Raw genomic sequence first — 16,336 nt, 5'->3', positions numbered from 1 at the left:
TCGCAGCATCATCCTCATGGAGCTGAGGCTGTACCCAAGGGGCAGGGAGCTCACCAGGAAGCAGGATGGGAGAATGGGACACCTAAATTCAGAATATGAGCTGCAGAGGTATGATGTGAACTGGACCATCAGGAGGAAAGCCACCATAGCACTCTCAACACATGAGTCAGCAAACCCCTGCCTCTCTTCTCTCTGCTGACTCAGACAAATCTTGGAAGGGGGCAAGTCCAAAACTGCATGACATGGTTTGTCCTTACATCTCCCTGGCAATTACCCACTTACCACCGCACTGTCAGCAATTGTGGCCATTGGGCCAGACAAGAAACAATAAAAAAGATGTCTGGGGAAAAAGCTGAGTGCACAAGTGTCCCAGAAGACCCCGGTGTTTAGAGTACCTGTGCCAAGAGGTTGCTATGCATGGAAAATAATTGTGTGATGGGTCAGAGCTTGTTTATTTCCTCCTGTAGACAACACATGAGAAAATGGGACCCTGAAGAGAAACTGGCCCTGAATGCAAGGCTAAACGATTAGCGGGACTAGATCATCAACTATTAACCCTGTCCTGAGGCTCTTGGCTGGCTTTATACCATGCCCATCTAAAGAAGATTCTGGTCCAAGACCCTTCCCACCTCCAGCCAAGACAGTGAGAAGACCTTCATCCTCTCACTGCTCAGTTCCAGACCGTTCTAACAGCCCAGACATCCCCCCCTCTCCAGCTTTGCATGTGGTGGGGCTGGGCTGGCATGTGGTCTGTATGGCTGAGCTGACTCCTCTGGCTCAATTTGCCTGAAGCAACAGAGAAAGCACAGACAAATTGATCTCTCAGCAGAGATGCCTCTGGAATCCCCCTTTCCCAAGAACAGTTAGTGTTTAAAAGGGAACATTACATGCATTAACAAGATCTTTATTAATTTGGGAAGAAAATATCAGCTTTTTGTCTCCTAAATACAAGCAAGCCATTAAATTACTATACAAGCACTTCACAACACAGCCAAAGATTTCCACTTTCTCTCCAGTGATGAATTGATTTTGTCTCAGATCAAGCCCACAGTCAAAACAAAATGACCAGGACTCGCTCCAAGTCCCCACAATGATCAGGAATAAAGTAAAACCTGGCCAGCAGACAACCCAAGATGGGGAGTGCCAACCAGGCCAGGCTGAGCAGGTGAGGAATGTTTCCTCCTCACCCCCAAATCTGTCCATTAAGTCCAAGGAACAAATATCCTGCTCAATATCTCATTTACATTTATCCATAAAGCATTGGGCTTCTCTGTTTCAAATGTGTTTTTCAATCTCTTGTGTTTCATAAACATCAGCTCCTCCTTTCCTTCCAGGAAGTCACATTTCTGATGGATTTAGCGATTGAGATGTTTTTGAGGAAACAATAACAAATGGCAAAAGCCCTGTAGTGTAATACTGGACATCCTACCTCAGAGCCGCAGGGAAGTGGGGCCAGAAAGTGAGGACACTACAGTTAGGGATCAATTAGCCCATCCAATCCAAACCAAAATAAAGATGCTCTCATTTGAGCTTTCACTAGGGGCAAGATAGCCCAGTCAGTTACCAAGAAACTGACCTAAGAGGACAGGGAAAGGAAGCACACAGGACAGCTCTCAGAAGAGCACTGAATAGAGAAAACCACCATGTATGGCCACCAGGTGCTATTCCTGCATAGGCATAGAGTACAGCCTTGTGCAAATTTCCACTTACAGTGCCATAATCGGAGGTGAAGCGCACGTTTCCATCGGCACACAGGCCAACAGTGCATGGCTGCAGCTGGTCCTGCTCCCGCAGCCATACCCTGGCACCCTGCAGAAAAACAGAAAACCTCCCATTAGAAAGAACTGGAGCTGGCAGGATTTGCACACAGAGCGCCAACACCCAAGGCCGGCCAGAGGAAATATCAGTCTTTAGGAAAAATAGAAATGGAATAGTGGGTTAAACTGTCTAAACATTTTCAAACTTAGAACAACCAGTCATCAAAAGTCATGCTATAATAATAATAATAATAGAAAATGTAAATAAAGCGTGTTTACAGTTTCATACACCCACACATCACTTAGGTCAAAGTGCTTTCAGAAATCAGCCAACACTAAGTAGACTTTGCAGAGCTATCTGCTTTTCTCTCTTGCAAGAGTTTCCTTGGGTAAGGAACATGATGTGAGTGTTTCTCCTTAAGTGGCTCAGCATCTCGCAGCAGCAGGCCTCTGGCAAAACATGCCTGTGCCTGGCTGAGGGTGATTCTCAGCCAGGTGTTTCCAGACAGAATCACAGAATGACCCAGGTTGGAAGGGAGCTCAAGGATCATGAATCTCCAACCCCCTAGACCTCAATATATAAGCTGTGTCACAGAGAAGGATGTGAAAGTGGGCTTATCTGGGATGAGCAAAGGGGTTAAGAGAACAGGGATTAGACTTTCCAGTCTCACTGAAGTACGGCCAAGGCAGCTACCCATTGATCTTCTGCTAAACATCAGTGCCCTGTGGCCACAAGATGCTCTATCATCCTGCAAATGGTCTTAAACTTTATATGTTTTCTTGGGCTAGGTAACAAAAAGGTTGCGCAGACCAAAATTAGTTTAGCTTTTGTTAGAGCTTTCACCAGAATCATGCCACAACAGTGTTGTGCAAGGATGCAGCCAGTCAGCGCCTAAAAAAGGCAATAAATGGGTTTACTGAAAGGTCTGTCACCTGCAGAGTGGTGCAGATCCTCACTGATCTTCAGATGCAATGTAACTTGCCCACATCACGCTTCTCCCAAAATAAAAACCAGTTGAATCACAACGGGGAGGGATGGAGCAAACAGATCTCAGCTCTCCTACAGAAGCATTGGGGTGATCAGCCTGCTGGGTCAGTTTGCCCTGCCCTCCCAGCCACTGCCTGTGTCATGCAGAATTAAGCATAACAACCTGTTCTTTGCTTATTGCAAACCAATCTGTCCTGCGTCTTCCCATTGAAATCACAAATTCTGCTTTGCTAGGCATTCCGAAAAAGCCATTGTACTCAACTGTTCACTAATATTAAGGCCTTTTTCATTGATTCACAAACCTATCTTCTTTCTAATTTGTTTTCTATCCCTAAGATATTGATTGTAGAAGCCCTTACATTTTTCTTAAACACGTCAGCACCATTAGATTTTACAGGCTTATTATGTTTGAAGAGATTTGATACGGTATTTCTATATTAGACAGAATGTGGAACAATAGTTCATTGTCCTTTATTTTGGTACCCCGGATTTTCCTTTCTGTAGATGACATACCTATTGGCCAACAACCTCCAGCCCTCCCAATAAAGGAGCCGGTTTTAATGACGTGAAGAAAACTGACTTAATTCAAACTTTGCTGCAGCATTCTGCAGATCTCCCACTGAAATGGGATGCTTGAGGCAGTGCCCAGGACACGTGGGCAAGACACAGTTGAGTAGAAATCATCCATTTCCCAAACTGTACACAGATTCTGCACCAACGTGTTAATAGCAACAAGTGCTAGTGAGACCTTTTGCACCAGAAGTTCTCAGCTATCATCACAGTGTCAAGAGCAAAGAGTCGACATCAGAAAACTGTTAAGTTGTTCCTGGAGATCCCAGCAGAAAGCAAGATGAAAGAAGGCCTTTTAATGCACCATACGGCACCATTTACTGTGTGCTTTTGGAGACCCTTCTCCCGTGTGCTGCCAAGAGCAGGAGGCAATGTGATGGAACTCCCCGGCACTGCAGCATTTCAGCTGCCCAGAACTTACTACAGTTTACTTCAAGGTTGCAGTTGCTTTCACAACAGCAATTACTTCTGCCCAGTAGGCTTGCACTCATTTATGCTGTTTCCAGACAAAGCTGAGACGTTCAGAATAGGAACCACAGAGTAAATTATCCTAACTTCTGCCCGGCATTGCCCCCATTTCCTGCAATCAGCCCTTTTTTCTAAACATGACATTCCCCTAGGCGCCCTGACTAAATACAGAAGCAGATGGTGACACTGGAGAGGCTGCCCTCACACCAACACCAACCATGCCTTTCATTGATCCACTGAAAGGATTAAATTGAGCAGAAAACTTAAGAACTGCTAGGCAGCAAGGCTGATCTTCCGTGAGAGAAGCCCTCGAGTTCCTTCTATAATGAGAATAGCTCTTCCCTTCCCAATTCCTTTTTAAATGTTTTTTTTTTTTACTTTTTAATAAAAATGAAGCAACAGCAGCTACTGAAAGAACAAAGCACTGAATTGCCAGAGTTCCTAGGCCACAAGCAAGTCACCTGGACACCAGACCTACCTGCAGATACAATGCTACAAGAGGCCATGGCAGCACACTGCTTTGGGCAACCACCTCCAATCACCGCACTGAGACTCAAGAGTCAGTGTGGGCACCATTAGATTTTCAGCCATACGTGCTGTAGTGTATGTACATACCTCTGACCTGAGGATGGTGAACCCATCCGCACCCATGCTTGGAAGCTGCACTGTTCTAAGCCAGCTCTCTTCCTGGCCTCAGTGGGCTTCATGGTGGTACGCCAGGCAGCAGCAGTGGGGCTTAAGGGCCTGTGCTATCCAGAGAAAGCCAGGCTCGGGTTTCAATAAATGCACTTCTCAACAGATTGATCTGGATGATCATGAATAAGTGATAGGATAGATATGGAAAGACTTAGCTAATGGATAAAAGATTAATGGGGGAGGGGAGTTTGTGACATTCTAGATCCATATGGGAGGGAGCAAAGGAACCCTGGGGTGTTTCTGGTGTCAGCTTGAGATGAAGTCACAGGGCCAGCCCCTAGGTTAGGGTTGACCGGAAGGAGCAGGGCTTGGTGGCTCAGGAGACCATGGGCAATGAGAGATGGGAACAGAGAGATGGCAGTAGCCAGCACAGCACAACTGGGGAGAGCAAGACCTTTTGCCATGGGCAGGAGATGCACAGAGGAGGAGGGAGCCAGTATACATCCTCCCCAGCTTCATGGCATATGCTCTCCAGTCCCCACCACGTTCTCACTGACCATCTAAGTGCTCCTAGCTGAGCAAGGGCTGTCCCTGCCCTTCCCTCTTGTTGGACATTGCTCTGGGTGCCATCTCCCTTCTGCCAACTAATACACTAATACACCAACTAATAAAGTAAGGCAGGTTCCATACATCCTACACCTTTTTGCATCTCACAACATCCTTGACTTCAGTAATTCCCTGCCATGTGGAGCTGTACTTCTAGTCCCACATTAGATGGGAAAGCACACTTTTTAGTCACTCTTATTCATATGAAGCAAAAAATCCCTCCTCTTAGTCAGAGATGGAGGAACAGAGAATTCCAATCCACCTTCTCTGTCTCATCCATTACTTTCTGCTCTTTTGCCATGTCTCCCCCTATTTGTCATGTCACTAATAAAGAATTCTTGAGTGTTTCAAACTCTTCACATGAGACACGTTCCTGGTTTTTGCTCATCCTGAGTGTCCTTGCCATGAACACCACTAAGAACACAAGAGGAGCACCTCTGCATTGGGATGCATTTTCAGCCCTTCTGAAGTAATAGTGAAAGAAGAGAAAAGGGAAAGAGCCCTCAAAAGTCAGTAGGCTGGGAAACAGTAAAGTCAGTAAAGTTCATGCTTCACTATTTTCTCTTTCAAAATCTCTGGGGAAAAAGACATGTGCTGGTAGCAGCATCCTATTACTAGCTGGGGATGGCAGCATTGTGAATAACAATGGAGGCACGCACAAGTTTTTAATAAACATTCCTGGAAAGTATCCCCTTTGCATCATACTGAGATGCTGCTGAACTTTCCCATACTGGTGAATGGAAAGGATGTGAGGCATTTTAAAAATCAACAGGTCCGAGTGTTCCCAGAGATCTGTCCCACAAAGTCCCTCACCAGCTGATACTCATTTTTGATAAGCCTGGAAACGCAGAGGAAATTCCAAGAGACCGAAGGGTCAGAGCCGCACTGAGGGCTCTGCAGGGTTATCCCAAGCAACTGCATGCTGCTCAGTGCAACAGTCTGTGGGGAAATAAAGAGCTTTTTGCCTTCAGCCATTTGAACTTCAAGGTACTACAGCTTCAATCATTGTGCAATGCTGGTCAATGTGTAGAAAGATGTCCAGTCAACCAGATTGCTGCATTCTTCAGTTAGTGTACAAGCATAAGGGGCATACAGGGCAATACTAAGTGAAGGAGTTTCTAACAGTTGTCTGCAGTGACAGAGTCATTACTACTCTGTGTTCTCAGCAGGGATGTAAAACCAAAAGCAGCGCTGATAATGCCAACATCTGGTAGAGCAGAGAGTGTCCATGAGGATGAGGCTGTGGATTCCAGGCTTGTTTGGACAAAATGGGATTAACATACAGCCAAACTGAAAGGTCAGATTCAGGAGAAGGAATGCAAGGAACACTTCAAAGAGAGGAATTTCTTCTGGAAATCACAGACCCAACAGGACTGCGAATTGCTGAAGCTCCCAGGACATTTGGTTGCAACCAGAGCTGATGTGTGTCTCAGATGGATAAACAGGAGCAAGGAAGTTTCCTGTTTACTTATGCTTTGAGGTGTGAAAAAGAAGGCTTACAGAGCAAATGTAAAAACCTTGGTCATTTCTGCTATTCAGAAAGATCCCTTGTAATGCAAAAGAACTGGTGAAAATGCTAACTTCGTTAGGTAGATTAGTCAGAACCAGGGCTGCCCTATCTGGCCCCGACACCCATAGCACAGGGATGAGAGCAACACAGGCCCAGCACGGGCGCAGCCCTCGGCACTCAGCCTGCTGCTCACCTGGGTGGGCAGGGAAGGAGCTCCTGCAGGCTGCTGCTTGGAATGGAACAGCTCTCACCCAGCAAAAAGAAAGCAGGACCCAAAGACGGATGTGGCTGCCAGACACTGCAGAAATGTAACAGGATTTATTTTAAAGCAGGGTTGTGTAACCACTTGGAGAAGCTGCAAAAAGCGGGGGATCCTCCAGAAAGAAGACTTTCCAGAAAGTGTGATTCAGCCAAATCCCAATCACTGACTCAGTACAAAGGTAACAGGACTACACAGCCCAGGTCTAGCCCCAGAGCCCTAATTTCCACCTCCTCACCAAAGACCTCAGCCCTTTATCTGCAGGGAGCCTTTCGCCCACTTCTACAGCTCTGGGATGTGTTGGGAACATGCATCTGGGATGGGGGAATTCTGCATGTAGGGCCATCCATACAGCACTGCTTTCCCTGATGGGCTCTCTGTATAGCTCAGAAGAAATACGGTGACTTCCTAGAAAAGTGGATCTCAAGAGCCTGGAATATTCACAGGTCACTGCCCTTGAGCAGTGATACTTCTCTTTGCTGAACTGCTCAGAGCAACTGAACAGAGAGGAGTTGCTCTGGGTCACATTCTCATTGACCTTGAGTATTACATACGTAATGGTCAGCATTTCTCCTCTTCCCAGTCTCTCAAGATCCTCTTTTCTAAGAGATCACCACATTCTTGCTGAGCTACACAGAGGCCATTGGGAAAAAGTGGTGCAACCTGCAGTCCTCAGGGGAGGAGGGAGGATGCTGGGAATCCCCCCCACACAGCAGCCCCCTGCTGAAGATGACGCCCTATGCACCTCTCCTTTCCAACATGCCATTTTCTGAAGCCAACAGTACTTAACACACAGGCACTCAGCTCACTGTTATCTGGAAAGACAGCACATCTCTCGTGCTCAGTGTCACCAAAGGCAGCCAAACCATTTTCCTCATTGCATATGAGTCTATGGAAGGATCCTCCAGGATGCCTGTGCCCACTCCCCCCACAGGAACCCCACCTTGTGAGGCCCAGACAGATGTGGGGCCACGCTGCTGTCCCTCCAGCCAAGGCACAGGCAAGGATGGGATGGGAGCGGCGTCCCCTCTAGCCCCGGTCATGGCATTCCTGCTCCTTGGGGAATATCAGAGAGCGAGTCACATCCTCTGTGTCACCCACATCCTGCCAGACACCAGGGAAACCACCACTAGCCAACCACAGCCCTTGCCTCCGGGGCTGCTCCTCCCTGTCTGGCACAGGATGGGCTGCAGTGAGCAGGACACAGCCAGTGGCGCATGGGCACGGGCCCCTGCATGGACAGAGCCAGGAGAAGCAGGCTGAGCCCCTCATCAAGCCAATTATCATAGATAAACTTCAAACAAAAAGAATTCCCTTGGTCTCCACCACCAAGGGAGGAAGGAGATAGGGAAGTTGAAACATCCAGAGCATCCACATCTAACCCAGACCCTGACCGTGTGGCTCAGCGGCTATCTGACTGTACAGATGTGAGTACAGAGATGAGATCCTGTGAGTACAGGATGGAAGCCTGCTAAAGCAAGGCCAGCAGCACACTGGCTTTCAGTTGCTCATTGTGAAGCATGACATGCATCCCTTGGGATGGTCTTGGCTCCTGCTGCAGCGGCAAGAGGTGGAGCAACTCCCTTCTGCTCAGGCATTGCCCTCCCACCAAGAACCCCCAAAGAGAAGGAGGAAGAGCAGCCGGGGTGCAGTGCATGCCAAGCATTCCGGCTGCAGGCAACCACGTTCCCTGCTTCCACCACCCCTCCTGCAAAGCAAAGCTCGAGGCTCTCCCACACGTGCTTGTCGTGGCTCTCCAGCCCCGAGCATCTGGGCCCCCTGCTGTCTTCCATTTCCATCGGGCACATTCAGGCACCTCGGTTGCTATTCCTGCTGCAAAAGGCCATGACCGAGGAGTGGGCATAAAGACTCTGGTGAAATGGCCCTTTGGGAAACCTGGCCTCCATCTGATTAGATGCAGGCAGCTCGGGCTGCCAGAGCAGCAGGTTAATCAGTTAATGGCTGCAATGAGCTGGACGCTGCTGAGCCGGCCCGGGGGCAATCCCCGCCGTGCAGCCCGGGGCATCCGCTCCTTCCCTCCCAGACCTGGGAGAACAGCTGCTCCGATAAGGGCACTGCTTCCTGGGGGATGGGGCGGCCCCAGTCCATTAGCTGCTCCTCTGGGGCTGCCCCATTCTCCGTGCACCCAGAGGAAGGCGGGAGGATGCGGGGGGCAGACGCTGGGTTTAACGGCTTGCAAACCAACGGGGGCTGGATGGAGGGTGTCTGACGGCCCTGGACTCAAACACGAGGTTCGGTCGCAGAGCCCAGGATGGTTCCATCACCCCACAAAGCCATGGACAGGGGACCAGCATAGGCTGCGCGCTGCCGCGACCAAAATCAGCACCAGGCTGCACTGGAAACGTGGTTAGGAGAGAGGTAGGGAGGATTCGGGCAGGCCTGGGGCGCACACGGCTCCGGACATGTGCATTAGGGCAGAAGGCGCGATGCCCCACGCACAGGAGCGCAGCTTGGAGCTGACGGGCACCGGCGCGGCCGCAGAGCAGCCGTAGGACAGTGACCGGGCAGCGGCACGGCGAGGCCGAGGATGGAGGCGGACGCTCCCTCCTCTCCCATCACCTCACGCCTTCCCGATCCCTCAGCGGGCTCTGGCCCCGTGCCACGTGCGGCAGCCGAGCCGTGACACGCATACGCAGGCAGCGGCAGGCTCCGGACCCTTCGGTTGCTCCAGGGGATTAAAGAAGCACGCGAGCGTATCTGGGCAGCCATGACTATCATGCGACAAATCCTCTCCCCGCTCCTGCAAGGAGCCCTCGGCACGAACGGCCGGAACCGCGCATCGCGTAAGCTCCGGCTCTCTCCGCGCAGCCGGCCCTTGACACAACGGACCCGGGCGGCGCTCGGCGACCAGATCCGAGAGCCAGAGAAAAAGTGAAACTTGGGCTCCCTCGATACGGTCAGCGCAGCATCCTTCTCCCCGCCGATCCTGGCCCCGCCATTGCCCTGCCCCTGCCCGCCCGGAGCACCCACCTGGCGGAGCGAGGCGTCCATCGGCGGCACGGAGCGGCTCTCAGCGCCGCATCGCCGAGCTGGGCTGGACGCGTCCCGCCGGCACCGCTCGCCGGCACCGCGCCGTGTTGCTGGCTCCGCCCCGCAAGCAGCCGGGAGCGGCCCGGCCAGCCCTCCGCCCCCCCCCCCCCCCCTCCCTCCGGGCAGCGGGCACGGCGGCGGGGAGCAGAGCGCTGCGGGACTCGACGAAGGGCGTGGAGCCGGAGGGGACAGCGGGACACCGCTGCGGGCAGACAGATGTGGTCTGGAACAGGGAGAGTGGTGCGGCTGATGGGAATAGCGCCGTGCAGCCTCTGCCATAGGACAGTCCCGCTCAGGGAGATGCCCACCTGCCCCGTGCCAGCCATTTCCACCACTCTGGTCCACCTTCGCTATCCAAACGTTCTGATTTCCCAACATGTCAGTGGCTGTCAGTGCATCTTTCACTTCGATAGCAGATCGCTGTAGAGCCTCCTTGGGCATGACCATAGAATCATAAAATTGAGTTCTGTACCCATGCTGGATTAGCTTAATCAGCACTTCTTTCCCTGTTTTAGGAAAACATGGCACAAGGCTGTGCCAGCTGCTCAGCTCTGGCCCTTATCTCCCATCTAATACTTCTATCCGCAAGGCCAATTACCCTGCTGGCTGAGGGGATTACATCAACGCAGTGCTGTCCTTGACAGTCCCCTCTGCAGCAGTGAGTTTGTCATAGGCTGTTCCTCCCCAGCCATCTCCCCACATCCACACAGCCCCCCTGCAGACCCCTGTCTCTGCTAGGTGCTGCTCACCAGGAAGGTTGGATGCACAGCGGTGAGTCAGTGAGTCAGCTTCCTGCTGGCTGGGCAGTTGGCGGGGACACAGCGACAGGAATTCCTCCTGGACACGAGGCACATCCTGCTTCCTTCTGCCATGGGCCTGGCACACAGCTGGCAGCATCACCCCAGTGGCTCCCCAGAGCCGTGTGAGCACCATCCTGCAATGGGCAGTTCCTCCTTCCCATGAACCATCCCTGTCCCCAGCAAGATGAGAATGGTGATGATCAAAGCCACATGAAAGAGCTGCCAGGGAGCTGTGTGGCAGGAATCAGCCCAGGCTCTCTTGGGACAGGATTGTGTTCATGCCAGATGTGTCCCTGCTCCAGAGGAATGTGATTAAGGCTGCCTAGAGAGGCTCTCACAGGGCAACATAGAGCAGTGCAGCACCTGCTCCCCCGGAGAGCACAAGCGTGCTGTTAGGGGCACCTCCCCTGGCTGCACCCCAGGAGTGTGAGCCGTGCCTCTCCTGCTGCCATGGTGATGCTGGGCAGACCAAGTCCCTAAGCAGCTGTCTTCCTGCAGATAGGGCCCCTGGTCCTATTCCCCCATCCTGCTATTCCTTTGCATGCCCCAGCTGAGGTCCCTGCCCCTGCTCCCATCACACTGATACATGTTTTTAAGGGGCCAACGCGTGGTTTGCACAGCTGGGCTGGGAGAAATGCAGCCTGGTGGTGAGATCACTGAATGGAGGAGCTGAGCTGCACAGGACAGTAATTACAGTAGGAACACGCAGGGACAGGGCCAGCCAAGCACATCCACTTAATTTCCTCTCCCATTACGCCCGCCCTGCTTTTGTTTGACCCAGACCTCGCTATTAATGGCGCGTGTGCCATGAGCTCACAGATGGCTCCGTTACAAAGAGCCTCGTGGATCCTGCTAGACCACGCGTGTGAGCAGGGCTGTGCTCACACACACAGCATTGCTGTGCAGCTCATGCTTCAGAAAGGTTTCAGCCAGCTGCAGGCATCGCTCCGGCCAGGCTGCTCCAGCAGGCACCCGCAGCTCTGCCTTTGTCTCTGGCTGCAGGAAGGCACAAGAGGGGAGAAGTCACCCTGCCAGCACCCATGGTCACGGCTGAGGTCTGGGGGATGGCAGCCAGCTCTGTAAGGCCAGAGCAGGTCTGAGCCTGCCGTTCCCACGAGGAGGGAGGTTTGTGTCCATGTCCTGGTGCCTGTGGCTCAGCCCTTTCTCCTCTCCTCGGAGCCTTTCCCTGGGCTAGTGAGTGCCTTATTTCAGTGCAGGAAGGGCAGAAAGGGGCAGAGTGGGGGGCTGGGGCTGCGGCAGGAATGTGTGGAGTCCAAGCGAAGTGTGATTCACTTGTTGTGATTTTTTAATTTATTTTTCTAAAGTTTGAGAGACTGAAAAGCAGACAGCTGGGCTCAGCAAGGACATACAGAGATATGGGGAAAGGGGCAACTTGTCAGTGGCACTGGCTCCCAGGTTTGCCATGGAGCTAATCTTGGCCATTGATGTTCTTCCCAGAAGCGCAGCCACACGAGCAGTGCCAGCACTATATCCCAGCAGAGATATGCCAGCCCCTCCTGGCTGCAGAGAGCAAAAATAGCTAACTAAGAAGATAGCTTGAGCATGCTTGGACACAGGTGGCAGAGACAGAAAACCAAATAGTTTCTATAAGCACACAATGGTTTAAAATAATACAGCTGATAATTTGGGAAACGGACTTCCTATTTTTAGGATTTCTCCAGACAAGCAAGGCTGACAGCTTGCTTTTGTATAGGCAGCGAAGGCAGGAGAAGTTACAAGTCAGAGTGTAGACATAACTGAGCAACTTGCAAGGAGCAGGACATCTGCCCATCCCAGAGCATCCCAAAGGGCTGGGCTGGGACACAGGCATCCAGCTGCTCCCCTTGCATGGTATATTGCTGCGGTTTTGGCCCTCAAGGTGAGCTCTGATCCCAGCTGCCAGCCCTCCGCCCCCACGGAGGCTCTCTACTCTGCCCTTGAAAGTGAGATTGATGTCTTTGCGGGGCATGTGCAACAGCACAGCCCCAGATGTGTGTGGCTATGTGGGCTGGCTGGGCTCCTACCTGCAGCACCTGCAGGCCATGAAGGAGAGGTATGACACAAGGGTGGTATTCCCGCTCTGTGATGTGCATGAGGAGCTGCTCCCCCCGACCTCCATTCCACACCTGGCCACACTCCTCTTTGCCTGCCCACTGCTGCAACTGGGCACTGCTGCTGCGGGGAGGGATGCTCCACGAGCGGGTGTTCGACCCCCACAGTCTGCGTGATCTGAGTGGCTCTGCCAATGCAGGGCCTGTGGCAAAGGTCCTGCGGCTGCTTCCCGACATCTTCTACCAGGGCCTGGCCACAGCTGAGCTTGCCCAGCGGTGGGTCCATCTGCACCAGAGCAGGTACATCCTCTACCCACCTCCAGGCTCCATGCAGCCAAGCAGTAAGGTTCCCCGGCCCCCAGACTTTCTCACCCCAATGCAGCTTTGGGGGGCGGGGAGCAGTGCTGGGGCACTGCGGGCCCGACTGCAGGAGAGCTGGGAGGAGCTGCTGGTTTTGCTGCCCAGTGCCAAGTAAGCAGCTGCCCTGCACACCCAGATCTGTAGTGTCACCCGGCGCATCTGTGCCCTGTGCCTGCAGCTGCAATGCCAGGAGATGCAGCCTGGGGATGCAGGACGTTGGGGGCATGCACCTCCAGCTGCCCTGATGGAAGAGCTGCAGAAGCACCTGGAGCTGGAGGAGCATCACCACAGCATCCTGGAGGCTGACTGTCTGCAGGAGCTGGAGGTCAGGCCCGTCCTTATCCACAGGATCAATGCAGTAAGTGGTGCGGTCTGGCTCTGTGTGAATGCTCCTGTCCAGACTGTCCGACCATGCTGCACGTGCAGGAGCCAAGCATTCCTTCTGCCTCCTTTTGCAGGTTCAGCAGCACTGCCAGCACCTGGAGAAGATGCTGTTGGGCCAGGAGTTGGCTGTCCTACAGAGGGAGCAGCCCCGGAGTAGGATGACCACAACCCCTGCTCAACCCTCTGCCACCTACTCCATTGCCAGAAAGCAAACCCAGCCTCAGGAGCAGCCAGGGGACTACTAATCGCATGAAGCTGGGGCAGGGCTGTGGGCTGTCTGCCCAGGTTGGCTCACATCTGGGAAGAAAGAGTGGAGGGAAAGTGTATATAATGACGTTTCCTCTGTACTTAGCTGCTTGGCGCGTTTCTTCAGGCTGGGTTAAGAGATGAGCTTGCGTGCTGTTGAACGTGCACGCACAGACATGCGTGTGTATGGCTGCATGCAGATGCAAGTGCATGTTCCTGGGTTAAATATGGGGCTCCCAACTGCTAGCCCAGCAGGCAGCATGGGGTCCCCAACCCAGCCAGCTCAGCCTCCTGCAGCCACTAACGATGGTGGCAAAACCCTCATCTGACGATGGGACAGTGCTCACTCCCACCAGGTTTGTTCCCTCAGCAGCAGCTGCTGTGAGCAAGCAGCAGTTTTGGGTCAGGGAATTTTAATCAATTTAACATACCCCCAGTTAACAAACTTTTAGTTACTGATTCAGGTGGTAAATGAGGAAAAGACTTCCCTGCTTCCTGCTCTCCAGCCCCGCTACTCCTTCGCTGAGTGCCCACCCATCCCACCAGCTCTGCCCACCGTATCTCCCCCATTCATCCAGCAGGCAGGGAGCTACACATGGTTCCTGTGAAGTTTATTGGTGTAGCTGTTTCCACTACAGTCAGAGGAGTCACAATGCACAGCGACAACAGCCTCCTACACTACACAGGGAGGACAGGATGCACACGGCCACAGACACACAGACACCCTGCGTGGGCGCGGCGGTGGGGCTGGAGCCTGCTGCTGGAGGGGCTTTGCTCTCTGTGGGTGTTTGTGCAGCCTCCCGGGGAGGTGTGGGAGCCACCTTCTCCCACAGGAGCCGGGCTGATAAACGGGAACCAGGGCAGTGGCTTGTCCCAAATCTGATGGCTGATCAGTGTTGGAACACACATCCCAGCTTCCTCCACAAGGCAACTCTGATTCCTACCATCAGGGCACTACATCAGAGCTGCCCATGTGCCAGAGCTGCTAGCTGAGGCTGCCTGTTCTGAATGGAGGCTGCTGGTCCAGGAGATCCTAGGACACATCCTTGCCAGGCCCAAGGAGGCCAGGGCTAAGTGCTGGGCACGCTGAATGCTGCTTCTTTCCAGCTGAAATGGACATGAAGGGTCACTCCAGCATGGGAGCTGAAATGGGCCAAGGGGTTCTGTGACTTCAACATAGGGCTGCGAGGAGCCAGAACCAGTGATCACTGCACAGGGAAAGAGAGAGGACCACAGGACTATTTCATGCTCCAGCACTGTACCTCTTACAGAGTTCCTAAATGTGGTTTGTGCTCAAGGACAGGAAGATGGAGACTGGGACCTCTTGTAACCTTTGTTGTTTGTTGGGCATGCACCCAAGGCTTCAAGGTACCTGTTTATCTCTTCCCAAAAGGAAAACAGCACTGGGAGGAGTATTGGAAAAATTATGAGGAGACAAATAGCCTCCTGAATGCTGGGCAAGGGTGGAAACCAGTCCTGTGAGAGAGTGGCCTCCAGCTGAAAGCCTGGAGGACAGGACCTGCAGAGCACCCCTCATCTGCAAGATGCCAGGATACAGCAGTGCCTGTCCCAGTAGTGCAGTGGAAGCTGTGCCAAGCACGGAAGAGCACTGGTATCTCCTCGCCCCTGTGCTGGAGCACACACTAAGAGCTCAGTTGGCATTACTTCCCACGGAGCTCCAGACTCAGGCGCAGAGGACAGCAATTTGGTTGCAAGAACAGAGAGAGCAGGAGCAAGGCATCTGTTAGCTGAGCATAGAGGCTGGTGTCCTCACCCAGCCTGCGCGGAGACCACTGTCTGTGCACAGACAGCCTGTTCCTGTGACTGCCCAAAGTGCATCATGGCATGACACCCAAACTTCATGGAAATGGAGTGGGACACAGTGGTACCAGCTGGCATGGCTCCCCTTCACCACCCAGAGACTGAACACAGGCTGCCTCCAGCAGTGACAGGGCAGACCCCTGACCCACAGGCGCTCTGGACCCACACAGCTTTGGGATGTGAGAGGCACTTCTCAGCCCCTCAGGTCTGAAAGGAGAGAGAGACGAGCAGCCTCTGCTGAGTGAGTGATGGGACAGCAGGAGCAGGGGCTGCCTCCTGCAGAGCTATGGAACAGCCATTCATTGGTCCAGACAAGATTGCTCGACTGGTGGCAAGTCTCCTACTAGTCCATGAGGGGACAAGCAGGTGTGAGCAGCCTATCCCAAGTGCAGGGAGGGCAGGCTGCAGTTCACACAGGCATGTGCAGCTCATTGTACTCGTCCCGGCCATCCTCATCAAAGTTCGGCTCTGCATCCTCCGAGTCCAACTGGGAGAGACAGAGAGCAGGTTTTAAAGGCTACAGCAGCCCAGTGTGCCAATGTGCATTGAGCTATGCAATGTAGCTGCACCAGTTCCAGGAATAGCGAAGCTCTTGTTCCCTCCCTCCCAACAGGCCCCTTTTTTCTGCCCCTCCTGCCCACTGGTGCTTCCCCAACCCAAAACATTCTTATTCTGACAGTGCATGAGCACTGGGCATTGGTTCAGCACAGCAGCTCCTTCCCTGCCAGTAGCACCCAGAGGGACACCATGCTTCTGGCTGCAGCTCCAGAGTGCTCTTCAACAAGAGCTCAGGAGGCATCACCTGAGGAGCTGCCAGCATCCTGAAACT

General features: G+C 52.8%; 2 protein-coding genes across 5 annotated transcripts in view; both read right to left on the bottom strand.

Moving 5' to 3' along the window:
* Window positions 1-9,895, bottom strand: part of LOC128076931 (unconventional myosin-X-like) — a 68,021-nt gene extending 58,126 nt beyond the window's left edge. The window contains exons 1-2 of the mRNA XM_052675455.1: window positions 9,786-9,895; window positions 1,711-1,809 (exon numbers count right to left, since the gene is read on the bottom strand). Coding sequence (XP_052531415.1) covers window positions 1,711-1,809; window positions 9,786-9,806 — 120 coding nt within the window. The 5' untranslated portion in view covers window positions 9,807-9,895. The remainder of the gene's footprint in view (window positions 1-1,710; window positions 1,810-9,785) is intronic.
* Window positions 9,896-14,282: 4,387 nt separating this feature from the next.
* SLC4A3 (solute carrier family 4 member 3) overlaps window positions 14,283-16,336 on the bottom strand; it is a 30,623-nt gene continuing 28,569 nt past the window's right edge. For all 4 annotated transcript variants that reach the window (XM_052675463.1, XM_052675464.1, XM_052675466.1 and 1 more), the window contains one exon: window positions 14,283-15,994. In XM_052675463.1, the coding sequence (XP_052531423.1) occupies window positions 15,917-15,994 (78 nt within the window). In that variant the 3' untranslated portion in view covers window positions 14,283-15,916. The remainder of the gene's footprint in view (window positions 15,995-16,336) is intronic.

The sequence above is a fragment of the Tympanuchus pallidicinctus genome, unplaced genomic scaffold (assembly GCF_026119805.1).
Source record: "Tympanuchus pallidicinctus isolate F22 unplaced genomic scaffold, pur_lepc_1.0 scaffold15, whole genome shotgun sequence".
Lineage (NCBI taxonomy): Eukaryota > Metazoa > Chordata > Aves > Galliformes > Phasianidae > Tympanuchus > Tympanuchus pallidicinctus.
Note: the sequence above shows the minus strand (reverse complement) of the source record. Positions and strands in the feature narration are given on the sequence as shown.